This window comes from Mustela nigripes, chromosome 6 (assembly GCF_022355385.1).
Source record: "Mustela nigripes isolate SB6536 chromosome 6, MUSNIG.SB6536, whole genome shotgun sequence".
Classification (NCBI taxonomy): domain Eukaryota; kingdom Metazoa; phylum Chordata; class Mammalia; order Carnivora; family Mustelidae; genus Mustela; species Mustela nigripes.
Window position 1 is genome coordinate 85,785,391 of NC_081562.1, and position 25,886 is coordinate 85,811,276.

General features: G+C 42.4%; 1 protein-coding gene across 2 annotated transcripts in view; it reads left to right on the forward strand.

Annotated features, from left to right (window-relative positions):
• Nucleotides 1–4,161: 4,161 nt before the first annotated feature.
• Nucleotides 4,162–25,886, forward strand: part of ATF1 (activating transcription factor 1) — an 89,775-nt gene continuing 68,050 nt past the window's right edge. The window contains exons 1-2 of one of the 2 annotated variants that reach the window (XM_059403109.1): nucleotides 4,162–4,457; nucleotides 11,662–11,760. In XM_059403109.1, coding sequence (XP_059259092.1) covers nucleotides 11,668–11,760 — 93 coding nt within the window. In that variant the 5' untranslated portion in view covers nucleotides 4,162–4,457; nucleotides 11,662–11,667. Of the gene's footprint in view, nucleotides 4,458–4,569; nucleotides 4,830–11,661; nucleotides 11,761–25,886 lie in introns of those variants that run through there. The other variant, XM_059403110.1, reaches the window with a different exon arrangement.

Below are 25,886 nucleotides of genomic sequence, written 5' to 3' on the forward strand. Positions count from 1 at the left end.
GAAAGAAAGAAAGAGAAAATCTGGATATTACCAAACCCACAAGGAAGAGAATTCTGGTTTCACATACAAAAGAAAAAGCCATCCAACTCCTCTTGATATCAAAGTCAAACTAAGGCAGTTTTTACTTATTTTAAAGATTTTATTTATTTATTTGAGGGAGAGAGAGTGAGAGCATGAGAGTGGGGTAAGGGGCGGAGGGAGAAGCAGACTCTGCTGAGCAGGGAGCCCAGTGTGGGACTGGGCCCCAGGACTCTGGGATCATGACCTGAGTTGAAGACAGATGCTTAATGACTGAGCCACCCAGGTGCCCCAAATTTTTAAGTCTTTAAATAAGAGAATCAGAATTATTTCACATTCACATAGAAAGGATAAGAATATACATTTATAGTATTGTCCCCGAGTTATATGACATCACTTTGGTGAGACAGATGGAACAAGAACTAGTACACGGAAGGTCTTGGTAAGCTGCATGCAGTGCAGAGGATGGGAAACTGAAGAGTCAGAGGAGCAGGCTGACATAGCTCCTGACATAAAAAGCAAATTACTGAGGCACTTGGCTGGCTCAGTAAGTAGAGCATGCGATTCTTGATCTCTGAGTCATAAGTTGAAGGCCCCATGTTAGGCATAGCTTACTTCGACAATGACGACAACAAGTTAATGCATCTTACATCCTCTTTCTCTAAGAAGGCAACAGTCCTTAATAGGCCTCTTAAGTGGTAAAGACAACATGTTCCACCCCTGGTAATACTGCTCAGCACAGTATACCAGATGACAGCTTTAAGTAAGGCTTGGAGACATAGGATATGGCAGACCCATGGTGGTGGAGGTGATAGTTGTGGAAAAAAGAAAAGTGTGACGTTTATGGCAAGATCCAGTGGAAGAATCACAATGCAAACTATTAAAATTCTGGAACAAGATACATGGGAATTGGGAAGCCTGGGTCGCTCAGTTGGTTAAGCAGCTGCCTTCGGCTCAGGTCATGATCCCAGCGTCCTGGGATCGAGTCCCACATCGGGCTCCTTGCTCAGTAGGGAGCCTTCTTCTCCCTCTGCCTCTGCCTGCCATTCTGTCTACCTGTGCTCGCTCTCTCCCCCCCCCTCTCTCTGATAAATAAATAAAATCTTAAAAAAAAAAAAAAGAGGGTGCCTGGGTGGCTCAGTGGGTTAAGCCGCTGCCTTCGGCTTGGGTCATGATCTCGGGGTCCTGGGATCGAGTCCCATGTCAGGCTCTCTGCTCAGCAGGGAGCCTGCTTCTCTCTCTCTCTCTGCCTGCCTCTCTGTCTACTTGTGATCTCTCTGTCAAATAAATAAATAAATAAATCTTAAAAAAAAAAAAGATACATGGGAGTTGTAGCACGAAATTATATGGCTTTTGAAAAGCAGCTTCTCATGTGCCACTGGGCCACAAGGGAGATGGAAAACTTGACCAGGGGACACCAAGTGACCATGCATCTGAAATTTTCCATCACTGGCTGGCTGGTGTCAGACACACCAAATCATAAAGTCAGATGGACCCAGCACCAATCCATCATAAGATGGAAATGTTACACCTGGGATCAAACCTAAGCAGCGTCAGAGGACACAAACAATCTGCATGAGCAGGGCCACCAGAAACCCATGTTACCTACTACTGTTGCACCAGTGTTCTTCACTCAGCTCATACCTATGGCTGTAATGGAGCATGGGAGAAGAGTCCTACTGAAGCAGTTGGAAAAAGCCCAAGTTTAGTATATGGGTAAGTTATGGTTTGGGTCCATGAGTGAATTATGGCCATTCTGTTTCAAGGGAAATCTTCCCAACAGGCAGATTTTTTAAAAATATTTTCTTTCTTTTTTTTTTTTTTTTTTAAGATTTTTATTTATTTATTTGACAGAGAGAGATCACAAGTAGGCAGAGAGAGAGAGGAGGAAGCAGGCTCCCCGCTGAGCAGAGAGCCCGATGCGGGACTCAATCCCAGGACCCTGAGATCATGACCTGAGCCAAAGGCAGTGGCTTAACCCACTGAGCCACCCAGGCGCCCTATTTTATTTCTTTTTATTCAAGAGAGAGAGTGACAGAGAGCATGAGAGAGGAGATGGTCAGAAGGAGCATGGAGTTGGGAGCCTAATGCAGGACTTAACCCTGGGACTCCAGGGTCATGACCTGAGCCGAAGGCAGATGGCCAACCAACTGAGCCACCCAAGTGCCCCCAACAGGCAAATATTAAAATGATCACCCATTCTGTGCAAGAAGTAGCTCAAAGTGGGTATATTAATGGACTCGTGGGCAGTGGCAAATGGCCTAACCAGTTGATCAGTGTCTTGAAAAAGACTGGAAGACTGGATACAACAAGGTCTGGAGTAGAAGTATATGGATAGATACAGAGGAGGGAGAACAAAGTATGAAGATCTTTGCTTCACATGTCAATGCCCACTATAAAGCATCCACTACGGGAGAGACATTGAACATCCATATAAACAAAACGACTTGACTGGTTGATGTCAGCCAGCCCCCAAGGATCTCAGAATTGACACAATGAGCACATGTATGGAGTAGCCACTGTAGCAAAGATGGAGACTATGTCAGGGCTCAGAAGCATGGACTTCCATTTACCAAGGCATATTTAGCTACAGCTATCTCTGAATCTTCCATTAAACATTGACACAAACCAATACTGAACTCCCAAATGACACTATTTCTGTAGGAGACGAAGTGGCCACTTGATAGGGGACAACACTGGGCTTCTTCACATCCTAGAAGGACCAGTGATTTGTTCTCATGTGAACAGATTTATGTTTTTGGTGTAAGGATTTGACTCTCCTGCCCTCAGAGCACCACTCAGTGTCCCTACCTGGGGGTTACAAAGGTACAGGACACCTGCAGGCTGCTCTGACCATCATAAAGAAGGTTCCTTCCAGTAAGCTGAATATTAGTTCCAAGCTGTCTTGCTACAACTCTAATAATAATCTTGAAGGTAAATAATTTGTTTGCTTATACAATCCAACCACACAACTGTAACCAATACTTACTCATTTTAGGGTTTTATTAATGGGACCAACTAGGAGGCTACCACAATATACAAGGCAAGAAGTAATGACCGCTTGGACTAAGGTGATGGGATACAGAGAAGGGGAGGTAGTCAAAAGGAAATTATTTCTCCTGTATCCAGGTGTAGTAGGTAGGACTCTAGAAATAACAGCAACCAAAGTAAGCTAGCTTAAATTTAAAAAGTCCTATTCATTTCAAGGACAGAGGATGGCTTGTGGAACCTATGAGCTGTGGCAGGCAGCTGCATCTCAGGGTCTAAAACTAGGGCCTAGAAAGCCACTTGTTTGCTCCCTCAGCTCATCTGCACTGTTCACAGATGGACGAGGCTCATCACAAACCTCCTGAGCTTTAGGTCCATTCACCTAGAGAAAGATAGTTGTCCACTACTCTCAGGGCCCACAGACTAGTTCTATATGTTCAATTCAAGCATAGTTAACATGGAGCCCCAAGCAATTTCAGAGCTGAGTTATCTGAAATAGTATGGCTGTAGTTCCTGCTTCATCCTCTCTCTCTGCCTACTTGTGATCTCTGTCAAATAAATAAACAAAATGTTAATTTTTAAAAAAAGTTTTTGCAATGTATTATAATGACGGCGTGTAACATTTTGACAACGCTCCACTGTAACAGCTGAGGTAAATCTGTTTCAGCGGGACACCCGTAGTGGCGCTCAAAACACCCTGCCTGTACTGATATCAGTCTTTGGAGAAAATCCTTTGGCGGGGGAGAAAGGATGCAACTCCACGCAGTTTTATGCGGTTAAAAATAGGCTGGGGAAACCAAGAGAAGATGCGTCAGTCCCTTCTCTCGACCAGGTCCGGACAGGTGAGGCGTGAGTCAAGGCCAGGATCGACGGTTCTGGGTCTCATCACCCAACCCGGAGAAAGTAGGAGCTGAGCTGAGAGCGACGCCACTAACTCATGAAAAGAGCCTCACACCGAGAGGCCTCCTGACACCACCAAGCCAGGTGGGGCCTCCCAAAACAGAAGTGTAGGAGGAGAGCGGACAGAGTTCCAGAAGAGAAAAACGACTACAGGTAACCGAAGTAATACTTTTCCATCCGAGGAGACCCGGCACAAGATGGCGGCACATCACGTGAGCAACGTGGTGACGTAGGACGGCGGCCCGCACGGACGGACCGCCTTAACCTCACCCCCCACGCTCACTTCACTCAGTTTTGCCCCCCTCTCCTCCCCCGCCCCCGGCCTGGTGTAGATCATGCCGCCAGTGGCGGCCCTGACTGCCGAGGAAACGGTAGCTTAGGACAGCTGGCTATTAAGTGACATTAATTCTCCCCGCTCCGCCTGACCCCTGAGACAGAGGGACGTCCCCCGCCGTGTGAGGGGGTGGTGGAAGTGGGCAGAGAATTCGGATCCACCTGGGAGGGGGGGAGTGGAAGTTCCCGCCCCGGAGAGCGGCGAGCTGCAGCCACAGGTAAGCAGGGGGCGGGGGTGGGACGTGCTCCTGTGTCCCCGTGTTCCCGGGCAGAGGGAGGGAGTGGGGACTCGGCGCCGTCCGGGACGCTGAGTCAAGTCTCGCGCCGGGTGGGGGTCGCGCGCGGCGGCAGCGGTGGGGGAGGGGCGCGGAGGGCGCGCGGCGGAAGGGGGAGGGGCTGCCCGCTGTCCCTCCGCCGGGCGCCCTTCCGGTTCTCGTGCCTGGCCCGGCTGTTCTCCCGCAGTCGTCGGTCTCCCCTGCCTCCCAACTGCGCCTCCACCAACCAAAATAAAACCGGAGACCTCCCGCCGGGGTGGCTTTCGCCTCTGAAGCGGCCCCTGTGCGGCCGTCGGCGAGCGCCCTCAGTCGAAGGTCTCGGAATTGGGCGGAGAGGGCGGGGCGGGGAGGGCGGCGTGGCCTTGGCCTCCGCGCGTTTTCCGCCCAGCTGCCGGAGACCGGTTATGTCCGCCAGGGATCCCGCAGAGCACACCGGGCGCCTGGGCGTGCGAGGCCCTGGCCGGCTGTCGGTGGAGGGCAGAACAGTCCTTACCCGTAGGGTGCTCACAGTCCAGTGGGGAGGTAGACAGTAAAGCCACAGACGCACGAAACAGTAATGGAAAGGTGTAGCTGGTGAAGGAGAAGGAGCGTGTGGGAAGATAGACGCTCCTGTGTTTCTCTCTGGACCATGGATCAAGGCGAGGAAACTGATTTTCTCCTACATCGAGAAACTAAGCATGGTCGTTCCCAGCATGCAGGTTTCCTGTATCAGGTGTACGTTGGAGCGTGCCCTTTAATCTGCTTTAAAAATCTTTGTAGGTGTTGAATAATTGTGGTTTTATTAGCTTTTGAGGAGCTGTGGGCTAGTACTGGTTTCCTCAGCCATCGGAAAGGGCATTCTTGTGAAACCTTAAGAGAAATGACCTAAAGCGAAGAAGAGATTACCATTAATTTATAGGGAAATTTTTTTTCTGTGTTCTCAGACCCCCCAAATAATCTCTCGGCCTTTTCATACGGACCCATCTTAACTAACCAAATAAATCGAGATAAAGTCCCTGATGCTCTGATGTCCACCGACGCAGTTCAAAGCTATGGAGACTTGATGCTGAGATGCTGAGTATAGTTCTACGGGAAGGAGCTTGGCAGGCCCCTCTTGCTGTTGTGGTCCAGGCTGCCTCTGTAATGGCTGGGTGTGAAACAAACAAACCCTGAATGCTATCTTCACTTGTTTCCTGAAACTGAAAATCCCCTTGAGATTTCTTTCTGTTAGTGAACTCAGGTGTTTTTTGTCAAACTGCAGTGATGCAACACGAATTTTTGAGAAGTGGGGATACTTGTGATACTCATTGAGAGTGCCCTTCTGAGGCTTTTTCAGCATAGATTTGGCAAGCATCTTTGTCAAACTGGCATGGTTTGTGCTGAGAGTTTGTGTTGCTGTGTTTGTTTGCAAAATGCATCTTGAGAATTTTGTTACCAGCATATCTAAGCAGTTTTATTAAAATGCTGTTTTTCCGGTAGATTTTGTAATATGCATGTACCTCGGTGTCCCAAATAGAATCAGTACATTTGTCCTATCACTGAATGTGTTAATTCTGTTATCCTTTAAGGTTATGTTTGGTCTGTGATAAATCTGTACAGTACTACTATATCACCAGTAGGTGGTAGTCCCGCCCCAAAATGCTTTTTCCTCACATATCCTACTTAATTATAATGAATTTATCTCTCTAAAGTAGGATTTTTGTGTGCTTGTGGCGTCTTGATTCCAAAGCCGAATTGAAGTAATTGTCTAAATATATTTCTTTAACCATTACTTCTTTCTGTAGCTAGACAAACCTTACTAAACACATTGATCTAGTCAGCATTAATGAATGTGCAAGGTGTTAGTGCTCTGTTGGGAACTGGATATGGTCTTTGGCTCCCTAAAGCTTGCATTCTGGTGGCAAGACAGAAAACTGGCCATTACAATACTGGGTGAAGAGGGGGTAACATGTGCTTTGGGGATACAGCCAGAGCTTCTCGACTAATCTGAGGGATTCATGAAAGATTGCCTGGAAGAATAAATAACTCATAGGAATAGGCCACACGAAGAGGAGGGGAGTAGTGTTTCTGGCAGAGGGAATGGCATGTGTGAAAGCCTAAAGGTGAGAGAAAGCAAGGTAGGCACATGGGAAGTTCTGGAAGAAATTCAGCATGGCAAACGAACAATTTTGAGGGAAGATCATGAGTTCAGTATGGAAGTGTCAAGCAAGAGATTCCTTGCCCTCAAGCTTATCATAGTTCTGTATTCTCTGTAGGTGAGGAAACTAAGACCTTCATTCGTCAAATGAGAATACTAACTGTATTTGTTGATGTTTATTTACAGCATAGATGAGTGTCTCTATTGGGCTGCTATAGGCACTGTCCTTAGGTACCTTAAGACTGGGGGAAACAACACCCCACCCCCAAAAAAGACTGGGGGAACCAGACATGCTAATAAACACAGTTCCAAGTGTTAAGTGACCTCATTAAAAATACGTAGAGGACACAAAGTAGGAAGGAAGAAAGGACCTGGAGCAGTTGTGAACTTAATGTTTAGGATGAAACTTGAAGAGTAGCAGTTTGCCAGATGAACAAGTTGGCAATATTAGAGGAAGAGGGGCAGCATGGGGGGAAGAAAAAAACATGGATTTTGAGTTAAAATAGTTCTGCCTTCAGGTCTTGTATTCACATCTTACTGTGAGATTCATAGAAAATGGCAATTTCCTTGAGCCTCACTTATAAATCTCTCAAATAGGGAATCTAGGAAATGATACAAAAAAGCTCTTCATTTAGTGCCTAGGATATAATATTCCTTTCTTTGCAAGTTTTCTTAGAAGCACCATGTCTTTTACTTACATTCTTTATATGTCAGCAAGATCACAGCCTGCTGCTTTTATCCGTCTCCCAAATTCCATCTCGTTGATGGCACTTTTGAAGCTGTGTTTCACTAACCCCTGTGATTCTGGCCTACTTACTGGTGTCTAGTGTTAAGCTTCCATCTGCTGCAGGGAGCTATATTATTTTCATTGAGAATGCTTTTGTATACTGACAGCATATTCTGTGTGGAGCCAATTTTTAACAGATCATTCATCTTAACCTCAGTTTTAAGAGTAATAGCTGAAAAGAGTGAGCAAATGAAGATTGTACACCAACATAAAAAATATATAGTATAGTTTACAGTGAGATACAACTATAAAGCTGTCTTCATTTTGGGAAAAAAGCTGATTAGTTGATTTCTCTTTTTTTTTTTTTTAAAGATTTTATTTATTTATTTGACAGAGAGATCACAAGTAGGCAGAGAAGCAGGTGGAGAGAGAGGAGGAAGCAGGCTCCCTGCTGAGCAGAGAGAGCCCGATGTGGGGCTCGATCCCAGGACCCTGGGATCACGACCTGAGCTGAAGGCAGAGGCCCAGCCCACTGAGCCACCCAGGTGCCCCTAGTTGATTTCTCTTTAAAAAGTTATAGAAAATGGGCTTATTTTCTGTAGGAAATGTGGTTGTAATAATTAGCCAAAAATCTTACTTGCTGACTGTAGTGGCTTTTACTAGGAAATGTGTATTGTTGTGTTGATTGTGTTAGTTTCCATTAGATTTAGGATTTCTTCGTAATACTGTTACGGAGCAGAAATCAGTGAGTCACAGTGAAACAGAAAAGTATCATTTCCAGTAATTTAATAAGGTTTTGAAAAGTCTTTTATAGTTTCTTTTAGTGCTTTAGCACTATATATATTTTTTTCTTTTCTACATTCTAACTTATGTCTTCTGAAATGGGGAGTGTTAAAAAAAGGCATTTTAGCTGCCTGGCTGTCTCAGTAGAGCGTGTGACTCTGGATTTTGGAGTTGTAAATTTGAGCCCCACATTGGGTATAGAGATTGCTTAAAATCTTTTTTTTTTTTTTTTAAGATTTTATTTATTTATTTCACAGACAGAGATCACAAGTAAGAGGGGGGGTGCGGCAGGCTCCCTGCTGAGCAGAGAGCCCAACAAAGGGCTCCATCCCAGGACCCTGGGATCATGACCTGAGCCGAAGGCAGAGGTTTTAACCCACTGAGCCACCCAGGTGCCCCAAAATCTTTTTTTTTTTTTTTAAAGGCATTTTCAATACAGATAGTATGGGGAAAATACATAATTGCAGGTTTGGTGCTATTTCTGTGTTTGGTCTGTGATATTATACTTGTATTAGTGGAGATGAAAAATCACGGCTCTTCCTAAAGAAGGGACTATGTATGAGATTCAGAGCAGTTGAAGAAACAACATAGGAAGCATTAGATGAATTTGGCAAAATTAAAAGTTTAAAAATAATCATAGTTAAGTCATTGTTAAGGTATTTGTATCCACATGATAGAAATGAAATTTGTATTAAGAAATATTAGGGGGGCACCTGGGTGGCCTAGAGGGTTGAGCCTCTGCCTTCAGCTCGGGTCATGATCTCAGGCTCTTGAGATCGAGCCCCATATTGGGCTCTCTGCTCAGCAGGGAACCTGCTTCCCCCTCTCTCTCTGCCTGCCTCTCTGCCTACTTGTGACCTGTCTGTCAAATAAATAAATAAAATCTTTAAAAAAAAGAAAGAAAGAAAGAAATATTAGGGATGCCTGGGTGGCTCGGTTAAGTGTCTGCCTGCTGCTCAGGTCATGATTTGAGGGTCCTGGGGTTGAGTCTCACATCTGCTCCTTGCTCAGTGGGGAGCCTGCTTCTCCCTCTCCTGCTACCCCACTTGTATGTGCACATGTGCTCGCTTTCTGGCAAATAAAATTTTAAAAGATACAGACTGGGATGCCTGGGTGGCTGTCTGTTGAGCATCTGACTCTTAATTTTAGCTCAGGTCATGCTCTCAGGGTCCTGAGACCCATGTCAAGCCCCACTTTGGGTTCTGTACTCAAAGATTCTCACCCCTTCTCTCTCTGCCCCTCCACCGGCTCAAGCACACCCTCTTCCCCTCTGTCACTTTCTTTAAATTAATAAATAAACCTTTTTTTGTTGTTAAGATTTTATTTATTTATTTGACACAGACAGAGAGGGAACACAAGCAGGAGGAGAAACAGGCTCCCTGCTGAGCAGGAGCCTGATGTAGGGCTCAATCCCAGGACTCTGGACCATGACCTGAACCAAAGGCAGGTATTTAATGAATGAGCCACCCAGGCGCCCCTAAATAAAACCTTTAAAAATACTTTAAAAAAAGAAAGAGGCGAATAAGAAAAACACTAAGATTTGGTGATAAATGGATGAATAAGTAATACGAACATATAGTTCACACAACTAATAGAGAATTAAAGAAATGTAAAACAGTATGTCATTTTTCACTTATCATTGCTTTCTCATGTACTTCCGATGGACTGTAACTCCTTCAGAAAATTTTATTTTTATTATTTGTTTGTTTAAAAGATTTTATTTATTTAATTTATTTATTTGACAGAGACACAGCGAGAAAGGGAGCAGATGCAGGGGGAGTGGGAGAGAGGGAGGAGCAGGGAGCCCGATGTGGGGCTTGATCCCAGGACCCAGGGGTTGTGACCTGAGCCGAAGTCAGACATTTAATGACTGAGCCACCCAGGTTTCCCCAGAAAACCTTAGATAATCATACTCCTTGATCAAGTAATAATCCTTTTGGGAAATGTTCTGTGGAGATAATTTTAATTTAATAAATTTATTTAATAAATTTAATTTAATAAATTTAATAAAAACTGGAAGAGTTTTATGTACCAAAGATATTAATCACAGTATTATCTTGTTTGGTTAAAAAGAAAAAAAGAATTACGTATGTTCCCTGGATGGAATATTCATGTAGACTTTGAATATACCATATTGTTTATTCATTCATCTCTATGCATAACTGGGTTGATTGTATCTTTTGACTATTGTAAATAATGTTGCTGTGCACATGGGTGTATAAATATATCTTAAAGACCTTGCTTTCAATTCCTTTGGGTATATACCTAGATGAGGGATTTCTGGATCACACAGTGATTCTATCTTTAAATTTTTTAGTAACTACCATAGTGTTTCCCATAGTGGCTACACCTTTTTTTGCATCCCCAACAGCAGTGCACAAATGTCCCAGTTTCTCCATATCCTCACCAGCACTTATTTTATTTTTAATTTTTAAAAAAACATTAACCATCCTAGGGGCTCCTGGGTGGCTCAGAGGGTTAAACCTCTGCCTTCGGCTCAGGTCATGGTCTCAGGTCCTAGGATGGAGCCCCACATCAGGCTCTCTGCTCAGCAGGCAGCCTCCTCCCTACACCCCCCCCCCCCGCCTGCCTCTCTGCCTACTTGTGATCTCTTTCTGTCAAATAAATAAATAAAATCTTAAAAAAAATAATACCCATCCTAATGATGGGATGTTGGGATGATATCTCATTGTAGTTGTGATTTAGATTTCCCTAATGGTTAGTGATATGAACATCTTTTCATGTTTGCTGGTCAACTCTTCTTTCTTCTTTGTAATCATTAAAAAACCTTAAATTCTGCCCAAATCTTTTAGCAGTCTAAGTGGTTGTCTTCCCTCTTGGCGTATTCCATCTCTCAAAAGCCATTTATTCTCATTTTTACCTAGCCTGCATATCCTGCACTTGCTTCTTTCTATAGATCATCTAGATCTTTAGAATCTCTTTAGGTGTGGTTGTGTTTATTTATTTAATTCAGCGTCTGTTTAATGAATTCTCTATGTAGCACTATCTGTGCAATTAGAAACTGTTCCCTAGATGAAGAAGAATTCTTGTGTCCATGGACAGGAAGACTACCATACTTCGTGAGTGGGATAACACTTGAAAATTTAGTCACAATATTTATGTATGTATTTGCCACTTATTAAATTTTAACAGGTTCATGTGGATCAAAAATTTTAAAATGTAAAGGAATATGCAAGGAATAGTCTTTTCTATCTCTGTATCTCTGTTCCATAACTGCCAGTTCTCTTCTACAGAAGCAACCAGGTTGCCAATTTTTATATAACTGTGCAGCATATTATACATATTCTGTAGTGCTTTTTATTTGCCATTTCTTGAGATCTTGTAATTAGATCTCTGCACAGAACAGAACATGAGAAGACAATGAGTCTGGATAAAATGAGCTAGCTCATAGCATAGAGAAACTTCATCTTGCTCCTCTGAAAACGTACACATGTTAAGGATAGAAATGTCTTAGGATTTCTTGAAAAGCATCTTCTAACTGACTTTTTTCCCGCTTATAGTTGATTATGGAAGATTCCCACAAGAGTAACACTGCAGAGGCAGCGCCGCAGCCTGGTTCAGCGGTTCAGGGAACTCATATTTCTCATATTGCTCAACAGGTAAGGCAGGATCCAGCCAAAATACTGAGCTAAATAGGAATGTTTTATGAAAAAGAACCAAGGAAAAAGAGCCGTAAATGTTGAAGTGTAAGAAAGGAAGATAGATTTGATTTAAACATCCTGGCAAGGTTATTTCAGTTTTATTTTCCTCTATACAAAGTACCTTTAGTGTTGTTTTAAATAGGTATATACTTTACAAAACTTGAAGTAGATTTCATTTTTTGTGGTGCATGATTATTTTGATTTTTTCCAGATGGATTTTGTTTTTGCATAAGAAAAATGAAAAATTATTTATCTCTTTGTGCTAACTTGAAACAGACTGACAGTTTCAAGAGGCAAACCATCTTCAGTTCAGTACATTTATTGTGGGTACATAGGAAATCTTTTTGCTGAACTGGAAAATAGGCCTATACATTAGAGAATTTAAATTGATAGGCATGCATATTGCAGAACTGATATTTTAAAATTTCAAATGGTCTGATCCATGCACGTCACCCACTTCAAGGAAAACAATGGACAGGTGTTTGTTGCCTGTGATAAGACTTGAACTTTCAAGCAAAAATGAGAATTTTGGAAGACTTGTATTCACCATTGTGAGCTTGACTGTTTCCCAGTACTTGACAGACTTTTTAGTTACAAAGTTGTGTTACAAAATCATGCTTGGGTATAAGATTCATTCAGAGTACAAGGTAAACAATGGATTTTATTTTATTTTATTTTTTTAAAGATCTCTTTATTTACTTGAGAGAGAGAGCAGAAGCATGGAGGAGGGGCAGAGGGAGAGGGAGAAGTAGACCCTCCACTGAGCAGGGAGCCTGATGTGGATGGAGCTCAGTCCTAAGACCCTGGGATCATGACTTGAGCCCAAGGCAGAGGTTTAACTGACTGAGCCACCCAGGCACCGCAGACCAATGGATGTTGATGTTAATAGAATATATAACGCTATGGGGTGCCTGGTGGCTCAGTTGGCTGGGTGTCTGCCTTCAGCTCAAGTCATTATCAGGTGGCCCTGGGATCAAGTCCCGTGTTGGACTCTGCTCAGCAGGTAGTCTGTTCTCCCTCTCCCTCTTCTCCGCCACTCCCCACCCCTTCTTGTGCTTGCTTGTATGTATTTTCTTTCCCTCTCTCTTCTCTCAAGTAAATAAAAATCTTCAAAAAAAAAAAAAAACATAACATTAAGATTGTATATTGCAAACAACCTTTAAGAAACTACAATCTGTTTAAGTTTTAAAGTTGTATCAAAGAAGAATCTCCACAGTTATCTGAAAATACTATTAAAAACAGTCCTCCCTTTTCCAATTTCATATATATGTGAGGCCAGGCTTCATTTATATACCTCAGCCAGAACAACATATGGCAAAATATTTAATGTAAGAGAAGGTAAGAGAATTCAGCCATATTCTATTAACTCAAACATTAATTTGCAGAAATCTAAAATGTCATTCTCTTATACTAATTTGGGAGAGGGAAGTTTAGTTACATAAATGAAAATTAGATTCGTAATAGATTTATATTACTTCAAAATGAACTGTTAAATATTTTTAAGATTTCTGTTTTAATTTTAAACGTGTTAGTAGATTAAAAGCCCACATATGTAAGAATTCTTTGGGGTCCTCAGTAATTTTTAAGAGTGTAAAGAGTCTTGAGATCAGAAAATTTGAGAAGCGAGGTCCAAAAGGGTTAATCCTTCAAACTTCATGCATCCTTCTTTATTGTTTGGCTATATCTGTGTAGAATAATGGTATTGTCTCCAGATGATGCTGGAAAAACAATTATAGAGACTTTCAGCTATCTTTGTATTAATAAAGCCCTTCACAGAAATGTTCAAATTCACTTGGCTTGTATACTTCAGTTATTTTGGTTAGATGTGAATGTTCTCCACGTTTTCTTAGAAGCATATTTACAGTGAGATGTAGAATGAGTATATTTCTTTCTTTTTTTTTTTTTTTTAAGATTTTATTTTTATTTATTTATTTGTCAGAGAGAGAGGTAGAGTGAGCGCAAGCACAAGCAGACAAAGTGGCAGGCAGAGGCAGAGGGAGAAACAGGCTCCCTGCAGAGCAAGGAGCCCGATGTGGGACTCGATCCCAGAACGCTGGGATCATGACCTGAGCCGAAGGCAGCTGCTTAACCAACTGAGCCACCCAGGCGTCCCTAAAATGAGTATATTTCTAAGTGGTAAGTAATTTTGTAGTGATTTTGAAAAATAATTTCACTGACTTCATGTCCAAATTCTTGTGGCACGATTACTTCATTAGACTCTAAATACTGTAAGGAAACCGTATCTACAGCAGTGATATTTATTTAGTCATTCAGTATAAGCTGAGGACATAGGAATAAACAGAAGCCTCAGCTCTTACGGACTTTCCTTCTAATTTTGGGGAGACAGGCAATAAAACAGGTATCAGTTCATAGTGTGTACTCTGGGGACTAACAAAGCAGGGCGGGAGGGATGGGGATTGGTGGGGACAGGTGGACTTGTCTTTGTATATAAAGTGGTCAGAGAAGTCCCATTAGTGGAAAGAACTCTTCATTTACACGAACTAACAATTGTAAAACGCTGAGACTGGTAGATACTTGGCATAGTTAAGGAACAGCACAGAGACTGGTGTCGTGGGAGACAGGTGAATGAGGGGAGAATGATACAGGATGAGGAGGAGAGGTTTGGGGTGGGAAGGGAGAGTGCCGGGTAAGGTAGGCCTTGTAGGCCACTGTAAGGCTTTTGACTTTTAAGCTGGGTTAGATGGGAATCCTTTGGAGTGTTTTGAGTAAAAACTTACCTGATTTTTTTTTTTTAAGATTTTATTTATTTATTTATTTGACCGAGGGAGATCACAAGTAGGCAGAGAGGCAAGCCAGAGAGAGAGGAGGAAACAGGCTCCCCACAGAGCAGGGAGCCCGATGTGGGGCTCGATCCCAGGACCCTGGGATCATGACCTGAGCCAAAGGCGGAGGCCTTAACCCACTGAGCCAGCCAGGGGCCCTTACCTGATGTTTTAATAGGATCATTTTGGCTGCTTTGTAGAGTAGATGCAGGGAAACCAGTTAGGAAGCGTTTAGAATAATGTGCTTGAGAGGTGATAGTGGCTTGGACCAAGGTGGTAGTGGATAAAATTTAGATTCTGGATATAATTTGGTTTTAAAGCCAACAGTGTTTACTTTCAGATTAGATGTGGGTTTTAGAGAAAAAAAGAGGTTAAGATAGACCCTAGTTTTTGGCTTGAATAACTGTAGGAATGGAGTTGCCACTTAATAAGATGGACACACGAGCATATTTTTCTTTAGTTTTGTGGGGTAATTTTGGCAGTCAGGAATTCGGCTTTTAGGCATATTAAGTTTGTGATGCTGGGACGCCTGGGTGGCTCAGTTGGTTAAGCGGCTGCCTTCGGCTCAGGTCATGATCCCAGCGTCCTGGGATCGAGTCCCAGAAAGGGCTCCTTGCTTGGCAGGGAGCCTGCTTCTCCCTCTGCCTCCAGCCTGCCACTCTGTCTGCCTGTGCTTGTGCTCTGTATCTCTCTCTCTAACAAATAAATAAAAATCTTTAAAAAGAAAAAAAAAAGTTGGTGATGCTATCTGTATTACTTTTCTGTACTAAAATTACCGCAAACTTAATTGCTCACAACACATGTTAACACAGTTTCTGTGAGGGCAGAAACTTCTTTGCTAGGTTCTCTGCTTTGGTGCCTCAAGTTGCAGTCAAGGTATTGGCTGGGGCTGGGTTCTCACCTGTGGGTTGAACTGGAGAAGAATCCACTTCCAACTTGACTCAGGTTATTGGCAGACTTCATTTTGTTGCAGCTGTGAGACTGAGAGCTTGAGTTTTTTGTTGGCTGGAGGCTACCCTCAGATCTTACAGGTCATCTGCAATTTGCTGCCATGTGGCCCTCTTCATAAGCAGTTCACAGCATGGCAGTCTGCTCCATTATGTCTGGCAAGAGGATGAGAGTGAATTGGCTAGCAAGACAGAGTGTTGTATAATACCATATGACCTAATCAAGGAAATGATATGCCATTCCTTTGCTATAAAATGTAATCATGGGGGGCGCCTGGGTGGCTCAGTGGGTTAAGCTGCTCAGGTCATGATCTCAGGGTCCTGGGATCGAGTCCCACATCAGGCTCTCTGCTCAGCAGGGAGCCCGCTTCCTTCTCTCTCTCTCTCTCTGCCTGCCTGTTTGCCTACTTGTGATGTCTCTCTTGTCAAATAAATAAATAAAATCTTAAAAAAAAAATGTAATCATGGGAATGCCATCCCATCATCTTTGCCTTACTGATTAGAAGAAAGTTGCAGGTCCTTCCCACACTCAATGGAAAGGATTACCCAAGGGCATGAATACCAGGAGGTGGGGGTCACGGGGGCCACCTTAAAGTTTGTCTGCCAAACCATAAAAATAGGTTTGTCCAGTAGGCAGCTGGAGATATATGATCTGGAGTCCAGAGGAGAAGTCCAGACTAGAAATGTAAATGTAGGAATTGTGGCTTTATAGGTGGTAAACTCACAAAGTGATTTCTGACTTCCACTTGGGATATAGAAAGCTGCAAAGAGTATTGTTCCCATCTTGAAATAAGAATGAGCTGTAATATACAAAGTTATAAATTCTCTTGATTCATCAGAGGTGGGATCTGGCTCATCTGTAACAGCACAGGAAGAAGGCAGCACTGTGGTACAAGGATAGAGAAGAATTTGGCTAAGTTTTTAATGGATTGCTGAAGTCTAAGTGTGGGCTAGCAGGAGACTGTAGAATCCTTGAGAGCTGCGGACACAGCGTAGGGAACACCCACCTCTAGGCTTTTTCTTCAAGGTCTCCTAGCAGTTTGTTGTGAGGAAGATTGGGGGAAGCAAGGGAGATGGGGTAAGGCCCACTAGGTGGTACAGTCCTTCCGGTATGGAGGAGCTTTAAGCCACTGGGGAAGGGAATAAATTCCATTTTCCATTGTGGCTGGGAGGAGTGAAAAGACAAAAACACGTACAACCTGAGGGAAGGTGAGGAAACTTCTGGGTTCAGACCCTTTGTTTTCCTACTGCTGGGAGAAAGCCCTGTGCCTGGAGATCCAGGGATAATGGCTTGCCTGAGACTCAGACTCAAGTAAAACAACCGCATTCCGCCCCTGGGGACTAGCCTGGGAGGGGAGGCAGGGAAAACCAGAAGTGGAGGGTGGAGGTAGAACCCTGAGAAAAACCCTCAGGCAAACCAGCTTCCACCCTAAGCAGAAGGTTGCCCTAGAGGAATTTGAAGTAGGTAGTACACTTAAGTTAATCATAACAATAGAACCCAGACCCAGCCTAATTCCTAAAAAGATTGACTCAGCCTCTCCCCTCAGCTCCCACTAATAGCTTGCAGAAAAAGAGCCATTTTTATACTGTTTCCTCAGTCTCCTGTGTTATACACGATATCCATAATCCAAAAATAATCTAAAAATAGCCTACTGTTCAAAAATCAAAATAAAAATCACAATAACCGATAGACTGAGGATCTCACAGTTGTAAGAATTATCAGACAATTAATTAATTTTTAAGGATTGTATTTATTTATTTGACACAGAGAGAGAGAACGAGCAGGAGTGGCAGTAGAGGGAGAGGTAGAAGCAGGCTCCCTGCTGAGCAGGAAGCCAGGTGTGGGACTTGATCCTAGGACTCCGGGATCATCACCTGAGCTAAAGGCAGCGGGTTAACCAACTGAGCCACCCAGGCACCCCTGAATTTATTTTTTTAAAGATTTTATTTATTTGCTTGACAACACACAAGCAGGGGGAGCGGTAGCTGAAGGAGAGGGAGAAGCAGGCTCCCCACGGAACAAAGAGCCGATGTGGGGCTCAATCCCTCATGACCTGAGGTGAAGACAGATACTTAACCGATTGAGCCCACCCGGGAGTGCTCCTTGTTGGGTTCACACTCCTGGGGGTCTGTTTCTTTCTGTCCCTTTTCCTCTGCCCTTCCCCCCCCACTTGTGAGCATGCGCTCCTTTCTTTTTCTCTGTCAAATAAAGAAATCTTTTTAAAAAATAAAATAATAATAATATATTAAAGGTTCTAGCGGAAAAGGTGGACATGTATGATGGTAAATTTCACCAGAGGAATGGAAAGTATATGAAAGTCAAATGAATATGCTAGAAATGAAAAATTTGATATAGAAGAAGTATGTTTTGGGGCTTATTAGTAGACTGAACATAGCCAAGGAGACAATTCAGTGACTTTGAAGATCAACAGAAAATATCCAAATTGAAAACAAAGAGAAAACACGTAGGGGGAAAACAGAACAGAGCATCTCAGAGCTGTGGGGGACAGTAACTATTTACAGTAACTATTTAACACAAGTATAATTAAAGTCCTGGAACTACATGAGTTTTGGGGGGTCTTACATACTTAGAGATGAGTCTGTGGATTTGACTAGGGCTCTCCAGCATTTGTTGGATTTGGGGAAGATTGCCAAGGGATAGTCAGTGAAGTTAAGAGGAGACTCTAGAGAAAGAATCTTGGAAATGAAGAATAACGTGATGGTCAACTGTATAATGCTGCTGGCAGGTCAAATAAGGAATAAAAATTAGCTGCTACCACAGTTGGTCTTCATTATTGAAGGATTCTGTTTTTGCAGATTTGCCTACTTGATAAAATTTATATGTAAGCCCAGAATCAGCTCAGTACTTCTGTGGTCCTTGCCCAGAGTGGTGACAGATTGGAGTCACTTGATGCACAGCTTCCAGCTGACCGTGAACCAAGGCACCAGGGCTTTGTCGTCCTATTTTATCTCTCATGCTTTAAATAGTTCTTTTGGTGGTCTGATTAGTGGCATATTTTTTGCATTTTTGTTAGTGATTTTGTTGTTTAAAATGGCCTCCGAGGTGTAGTATTGAGTGCCAGAAGGAAAGAATACATGTGTTAGGTAAGTTTTATTGAAATATGGGTTATAGTGATGCTGTCTGTGAGTTCAGTTCATAGAGGCAGGCAGAGAGAGAGGAGGAAGCAGGCTCCCTGCTGAGCAGAGAGCCTGATACGGGGCTTGATTCCAGAACCCCGGGATCATAACCTGAGCCAAAGGCAGAGGCTTTAACCCACCAAGCCACCCAGGCGCCCCTGTGAGTTCAGTATTAGTGAATTAGCAATATATATACTAAAAAAGGTGTCTTTAAACAGAAACACTTAAAACAAGGTTATATATTGGCCAGTTGATGAAAATAATGTGCCCAGAAGCCTGCCGGAGCCTACCTGCATATTCCCCCCTCCCCAGAGCAATGATTCAGTATTTGCTAATTCCATGTACATGCAACTTTATAGAATATAATAACCACAAATAGCAAGAATTGACTATTTAGCAACATAAAGTTTATTGACAGCCTTGACAAAAACTATTTCCATGGGAGTGGGGATAAAAAAAATCTAAATAATTAGATCCAAGAGAGCATGGAAAAAGAGATGGGTTGGGGGAGAAGAGTAGACATTCATTGAACAGAATGAAAAGACAACTCATTTAAGGTATTTTGTTACAAAGGGGGCTAAGAAATGAAGTTGCTGGAGAGAGTTGTAGGTCAAAACTCCAAAGCTTTACTTTATTATTTTTAAGATAGGAGGAATTAACAGTCTGTTGGTATACCAGTGGGATTGATTAAATAGAGGGGGAAAACTGGATGATACAGGAAGGGGAGAGGTCAGTCCTGGGATTACATCTTTGAGGAGGGCCAGGAACAAGATTTAGTCTTTAAGTGGAAAAATTTATTTTGTATGACCAGAGGTACATTACTCACAGTAAGAAAGTAAATACAGGTTAGGTGGGTAGATTGGGGATGATAGACTCTGAAAATTTTCTTTTGATAACTTTTTAAAAAACATGATTTATTTATTCATTTGTTTATTTGACAGAGATTGAGAGAGAGAACACGAACAAGCAAGGGAGTGGCAGGCTTCCTGCCTAGCAGGGAGCCCAGTGTGGGGCTTGATACCAGGACCTTGAGATCATGACTGGGGATCAAGGCAGATGCTTACCCAGCTGAGCCACCCAAGCACCCCTCTTTTGATAATTTCTTTGTTTTTCAGTGAAATAAAATGCTTTAAGAAGATAAGGAAGGAGGAGAAAGTATGAAATAGTCAGCCAGGACAGTAGGAGAATGGAAGTGGACTTCGGGATCTGTAATAGGATTGATGGGATTCATGAACAGTCCACTTGAGGTTTAATCATGAGTTTAAAGTGAGACTGTTTCTGTTTTTGTTTTAAGGATTTATTTGTTCATTTGAGAGAAAGAGGGGCAGAGGAAGGAAGCACAGGCAAACAGGTGGAGAGGCAGAGGGAGAGGAAGAGGCGGACTCCCCACTGAACTGGGAGCCCGACATGGGGCTGGATCCCAGGACCTGGAGATGGACTTGAGCTGAAGACAGACGCTCAACCATCTGAGCCACTCAGGTGTCGTTAAAGTGAGACTGTTAAGTTATGTGTTTTTCTCCAGTGTGTGTGTGGATGAATGTATGTCTAAGAACAAGTGTGCGTGAGCACGTGTCCAAGTGTGTGTATATGTGCCTCTGTGTGTGTACATGTGTGTATATGTCTGTGTGTGTGTATAGGACCCAAGGTTTGTATTCAGGTTACAGGCATAGAGTAGGGGAACTAACAGGGCCGATGTTTAGTTAAGGGTCTATAATGAAGCAAGAAAAGACAACATTGGTGATGTGTGTGATAGGGTTATTATGATGCTGGGTCACAAAATTTTAAGCTGAATAGGGAAGGAAGTGGGGACTTGATGGGATCAAGAGCAGGGAAAAAACATAGTGGGCTTCATGGATTATGGGTTCCTGTGGAGTCCAGGAATTGTTGAGAGTCCAAATAGTAGAGGTAATGAGTTGGATGAGTCAGAGGGATGCTTGAATTTGATATTATGGAGGGGTGCATTTATTGACAGTGATAAGATTTAATTAAGTAAGTAGTTCTCAACTGGAGTGTACTGCTTCCCCACTGAGATGTCTGGAAATGTGTGTTTGGGGGTGGGGAGGGTGCCATTGATATTCAGTGGGTGGGGACCAAAGGTGCTAAATGGTTTGCGCTGAGCAGGATATTCCTACACAGGGAGGAATCATCCTGCCCCAGGTGCCTGTTTAGAAACCTTATAGGGTATGACAGCAGGAGCAGGTAGCTGAGGAGTGTGGAACACAGGGCTTTGGAGAAGAATAAAAGACAAAAGGCCTGGGTATGGAAGGTTACTGAATGTTGCATATGGGAATCACCGCAAATCATATCAGGACTGGTTGGTTTGGCTGCTAATGTCTTAAAGAAATGAGGGGACATGACTGCTGTAAGGACAGTCTGCTGCTATGAGCCTTGAAGTTGGGAGCTTTTAGGGGAGGACTTTGAAAGGACAGTGGTCTGGAAGTACTGATGAAAAGCAAAGGAAACATGCACCTTATTTGTGGGCTCATTGTATGAGTGCAGGAAAGAGCTGTAGGAGAGACAGTTTTCTTGAGAAGAGAGCTGAGGTTCAGTTATGGCAGGAAGGTGAAAGGGAGGGACTTAGTACTGTTGAATTTCATTTAATGACACATTATATGTAGATTGAGAGGCAAGTAGTCTTGCTTAATGAAAAGAATGATGGAAGCCGTCAGAAGACTGGGTTGGAACCTGGATTTTGTCACTTAGTGACTCTAGAACTTTGACTAAGTCACTTATTTAAGAAGACTTGATGTTCATCATCTGGAAATTGTGTGTCAGACTTGGTGATCTCTAAGGTCTTTTCCAGCTCATAACTTTCAGTAATTCTCATATTGTAGAGAAATTTGTATTAAATTACCAGGTGAGAATAGGTGTATCAAGTGTGAATAGGGAAAACGAAGATGATAGTAACAGTTGAGTGTCCACTGTGTGCTAGGTGCATTTCTGAGCATTTTACTTGTTTTAATGCCTTCAAACCTTGTGTCTCCTACTGTGCTTTTGTAACTGCCACACAACTAGTAAGCCTGGAGACATTGATTTGAATTCCAGCAGTTTGACCTCTGTCACAGTTGGGGTTTCCTGGGAAGTGGACTGTGAGATGGAGGTTAGCATGCGGGAGGTTTATTAGGGAGTCCTTTTGGGATTACCACCTGTGAAAAGTAAAGAAAAGAAGGAAGCAGGATTGGGCAGAGGGAGAAGTGGAACTGCCATTCAGTCTCAGGGAGGGCCTCAGCTGACCCCATAGAGAGCTTTGAAAATGAGATGGCTCTTCAAAATGGGGGGAAGGGGCCAGCCAGGCCTTCATATCCCAGCATGCACCTGTCATTGGATCTTGAGTGACCTGGGAAGGGGGTGTATATGACCTTAAATGAGGTGACTCATCAGCCAAGTCTATTCCAAAGAGGGCTGACAACTGGACACTGCCAGCTGCTATACTCCAGCAGCTGGGGAATAAGTCTTTTACTAGTGAAATGGGATTTTTGAGTTGGATCATAGTGCCCACCACAACACCAACATCTGTAGTCCCCAGTCCTTTGTTGCCTCCAGGGAGAGTATGAGGATAAATGAGAATAGTGGAAGAAATTACACAGAGGCTTGGCTCCAAAACACTTAAAAAACAGCTTGATCTGGGCTCCTGGGTGGCTCAGTCCTTAAGCATCTACCTTTGGCTTCAGTCATGATCCAGGATCCTGGGATAGACCTGTGCATCGGGCTCCCTGCTAGGTAGGAATGCTTCTCCCTCTCTCACTCGCCCTGCTTGTGTTCCTGCTCTTGCTATCTCTCTCTGTCAAATAAATAAATAAAATCTTAAAAACAAAACCAAAAACCAGCTTGATCATCATGCGTTTTTTTTTTTTTAAGATTTTATTTTTTTTTTAGTGTATTTGCTGCTGAAGCGAGCACTAAAGATTTTATTTTTAAGTAATCTTTGCACCCCTGTGGGGCTTGAACTGACAAACCCAAGATCAGGGGTCACGTGCTCCAAGGACTGAGGCAGTCAGGTAACCCCAAGCCATTCGTACTTTTATATTTTTAAAGATTTTATTTATTTATTTGACAGATAGAGATCACAAGTAGGCAGAGAGGCAGGCAGAAAGAAAGAGGAAGCAGGCTCCCTGCTGAGCAGAGAGCCCAACTCAGGGCTCCATCCCAGAACCTGGGATCATGACCCGAGCCGAAGGCAGAGGAGAGCCACCCAGGTGCCCTGCTGTTCATATTTTTGACATGAGGACTTAACTCAAGGTTCATCTAGGGAGAAGCTAAGACTGTGGGTGCATCAGTGCCTTTGATAATCCTTTCTTACCTGGAGATACTCTATTTAACATTTGGATATTCTAGGTCATCTTAGTTTCACTTTCTGATAGAGAAAGATTCTCCTATAGAGTAACTTAGAAATTTGGGTAAGTTTATTTGGATGTTTCCATGCTGGAAACATGGCTTGGGAGAGTGGAAGAATGATTTTTCGTTTTCATTTGCTTAACAGGGTCTTTAACAGAGCCAAAGGTTTTAAATTTTGACTAGGTCCAATTTATCAAGTTTTCCTTTTATGGATTGTGCTTTTGGTGTCTAAGAATTCTTTGCTAGTCCTAAATTTCAAAGATTTTTTGTTTCTTCCTAGAAATTTTAGAGATTTATGTTTTACATGTAAGTCCATGATTCATTTTAAGTTAACTTTTGTATAGATTTGAGAGTTTTGGGTTGTTTTTGTTTTGTTTTATTTTGCCTCTGGATGTACAATTGCTACAGCACCACTGCATTCCTTTTGTGCCTTTATCAGAAATTATTTGAGCATATTTATCTCCTCCTCCTTCTCTATTATGTTCAATTGATCTATGTGGTGTCCCTCTGTCTGTACTGTGCTGTCTTGATAACTATGGATAGTAACCCTTAACATCCAGAAGAAAGATTACTCCCATTTTATTCTTCTTTTTCAAAGTTGCTTTAGGGCCTTTCCCTTTCCATATAAATTTTTGCAGCTTGTCCGTGTCTACAGACCTACAGATCAGTTAGGGAAGAACTAATATCTGATTGAATCTTTCAGCCCTTGAATCTCTCCAATTGTTTAATTTCCTTTGATTTCTTTCCGTAGCATTTTGTCTTTTTCAGCATACAGATCCTGTATGTGTTTTGTTAGACTTATACCTAAGCATTTCATTTTCTTAGGGACACTTTGTAAATAATGCTTATTTTCTTTGGAGCTGTTGTAAGTGATACTGTGTTGATTTTGGTTTTACTACTAGGATATAGAAATGTAATTGATTCTTGTTTATTGATCTTACATCTTGGAACATTAGTTTTAGGAGTGATGATTGTTTTTGTTTTTAATATTTCTTGTGATGTTCTATGTAGAGAGTAATGTCATCTAAAGATAGAGATGGTCTTAAAACTTTTTTTTTCCAATTTTATTCCAGTTATTCTGATTTATTCCAGTTATTAACAGTATGTATTATTTTTTTTTTTTGCCCTGTTGCACTCTCTAGAACTCCGAGAACTATGCTGAATAAAGTGTGAGAATGGATATGTTTTCTTCGTACCCAGTCTTTTTTTTTTTTTTTAATATTTTATTTATTTATTTGACAGACAGAGATCACAAGTAGGCAGAGAGGCAGGCAGAGAGAGAGAGGAGGAAACAGGCTTCCTGCTGAGCAGAGAGCCCGACGCGGGGCTCGATCCCAGGACCCTGGGATCATGACCTGAGCCGAAAGCAGAGGCTTTAACCCACTGAGCCACCCAGGCGCCCCTCTTCGTACCCAGTCTTAAAGGGAAAACGTACATTCTCTCATCACTAAGTCTGATGTTAGCTGTAGGTTTTTTTGTTTTTTTTTTTTAAAGATTTTATTTATTTATTTGACAGAGAGGCAGGCAGAGAGAGGAGGAAGCAAGCTCCCCGCTGAGCAGAAAGCCCGAGGCGGGGCTCCATCCCAGGACCCTGGGATCATGACCTGAGCTGAAGGCAGCGGCTTAATCCACTGAACCACCCAGGTGCCCCCCCCCCTTTTTTTATTCCTAGTTTTTTAAATGTGTTTTTTTTTTCCCCATGAAATGAGATTAAATTTTTTGAAATGAGATTCTTCTGCATCAGCTGGTGTGCAGTGATGACTTTTTTCTTGTTTGGCCTGTTCATGTGGTGGATTACATTGATTGATTTTTATTTTATTTTATTTACTTTTTTTTTTTTTTTACATTGATTGATTTTTAAATATCAATACCTAAAATACCTTGCATACCTGAAATAAATAGCATTTGGGTCATGATGGTATATTCTTTTTATATGTTGCTAGATTCTGTTTGCTAATACTTTGTTGAGGATTTTGCAACTAAATTCATGAGTCTGTGGTTTTCTTTTTTTTTGTAATGTCTTGGGCCTCATAAAACAAGTCGGGAAATATTCCTTCCTATTCTCTCTTCTGGAAGAGATTGTATAAAATTGGCATTAATTGTCCCTTAAATGTTTGATAAAACTCTCCAGTGAAACTAGAGCCTGGAATTTCTTTACAGGACTATTCAGGCTATTTTATCATGACTGAATTTTGGTAGTTTGTGGTTTTCAAAAAATTGATGCATTACTTCTGAGTTGTCAAATTTATGAATGTAGAGTTGTTCGTAGTATTACCCTTTCCTGCTTAATGGCTATAGGGTCTGTTGACCTTAAAAATCTGTCAGTTAATTTACCAGCAAAAATAAGTTTATTCAGGAATAACAGAAAATTGCAATCCAGGACATGCAGGCTCTAGCAAAACCATAGACAGGTCCCATAAACAAAGGAGAGGAACATTATTTTATGGAGAAGGAAGAGGAGAGAGTTGGCAGTGGTTGTTTATTTTTTTTTAAGATTTTATTTATTTATTTGAGAGAAAGAGAGAGTAACAGAGATAGTGAGAGAGAGCACAGTCTGGGAGGAGAGGGAGAACCAGGCTCCCAGGGAGCCCAGAGCCCAATGTGGGGCCCTATCTCAGGACCATGACCTGAGCTGAAGGCAGATGCTTAACTGACTGAGCTACTCAGGTGTCTCCCCCCCCCCCCCCCTCCTCCCCCACCACACAGAGTGGTTATTTTGAAAGAAAGTCCTTTGAAGAAAAGCACCAGTTCAGGGTGATAATTGTTTCTCATTGACTGAATTGCCCTGCTAGTCAGTTTCTTGTAGGAGGTGTAGTGTGCATCTTGCCTTTGGGGGCCTGTAATCGAATTCCTTCCTGTTAAACATTCTTTTGGAGTAATT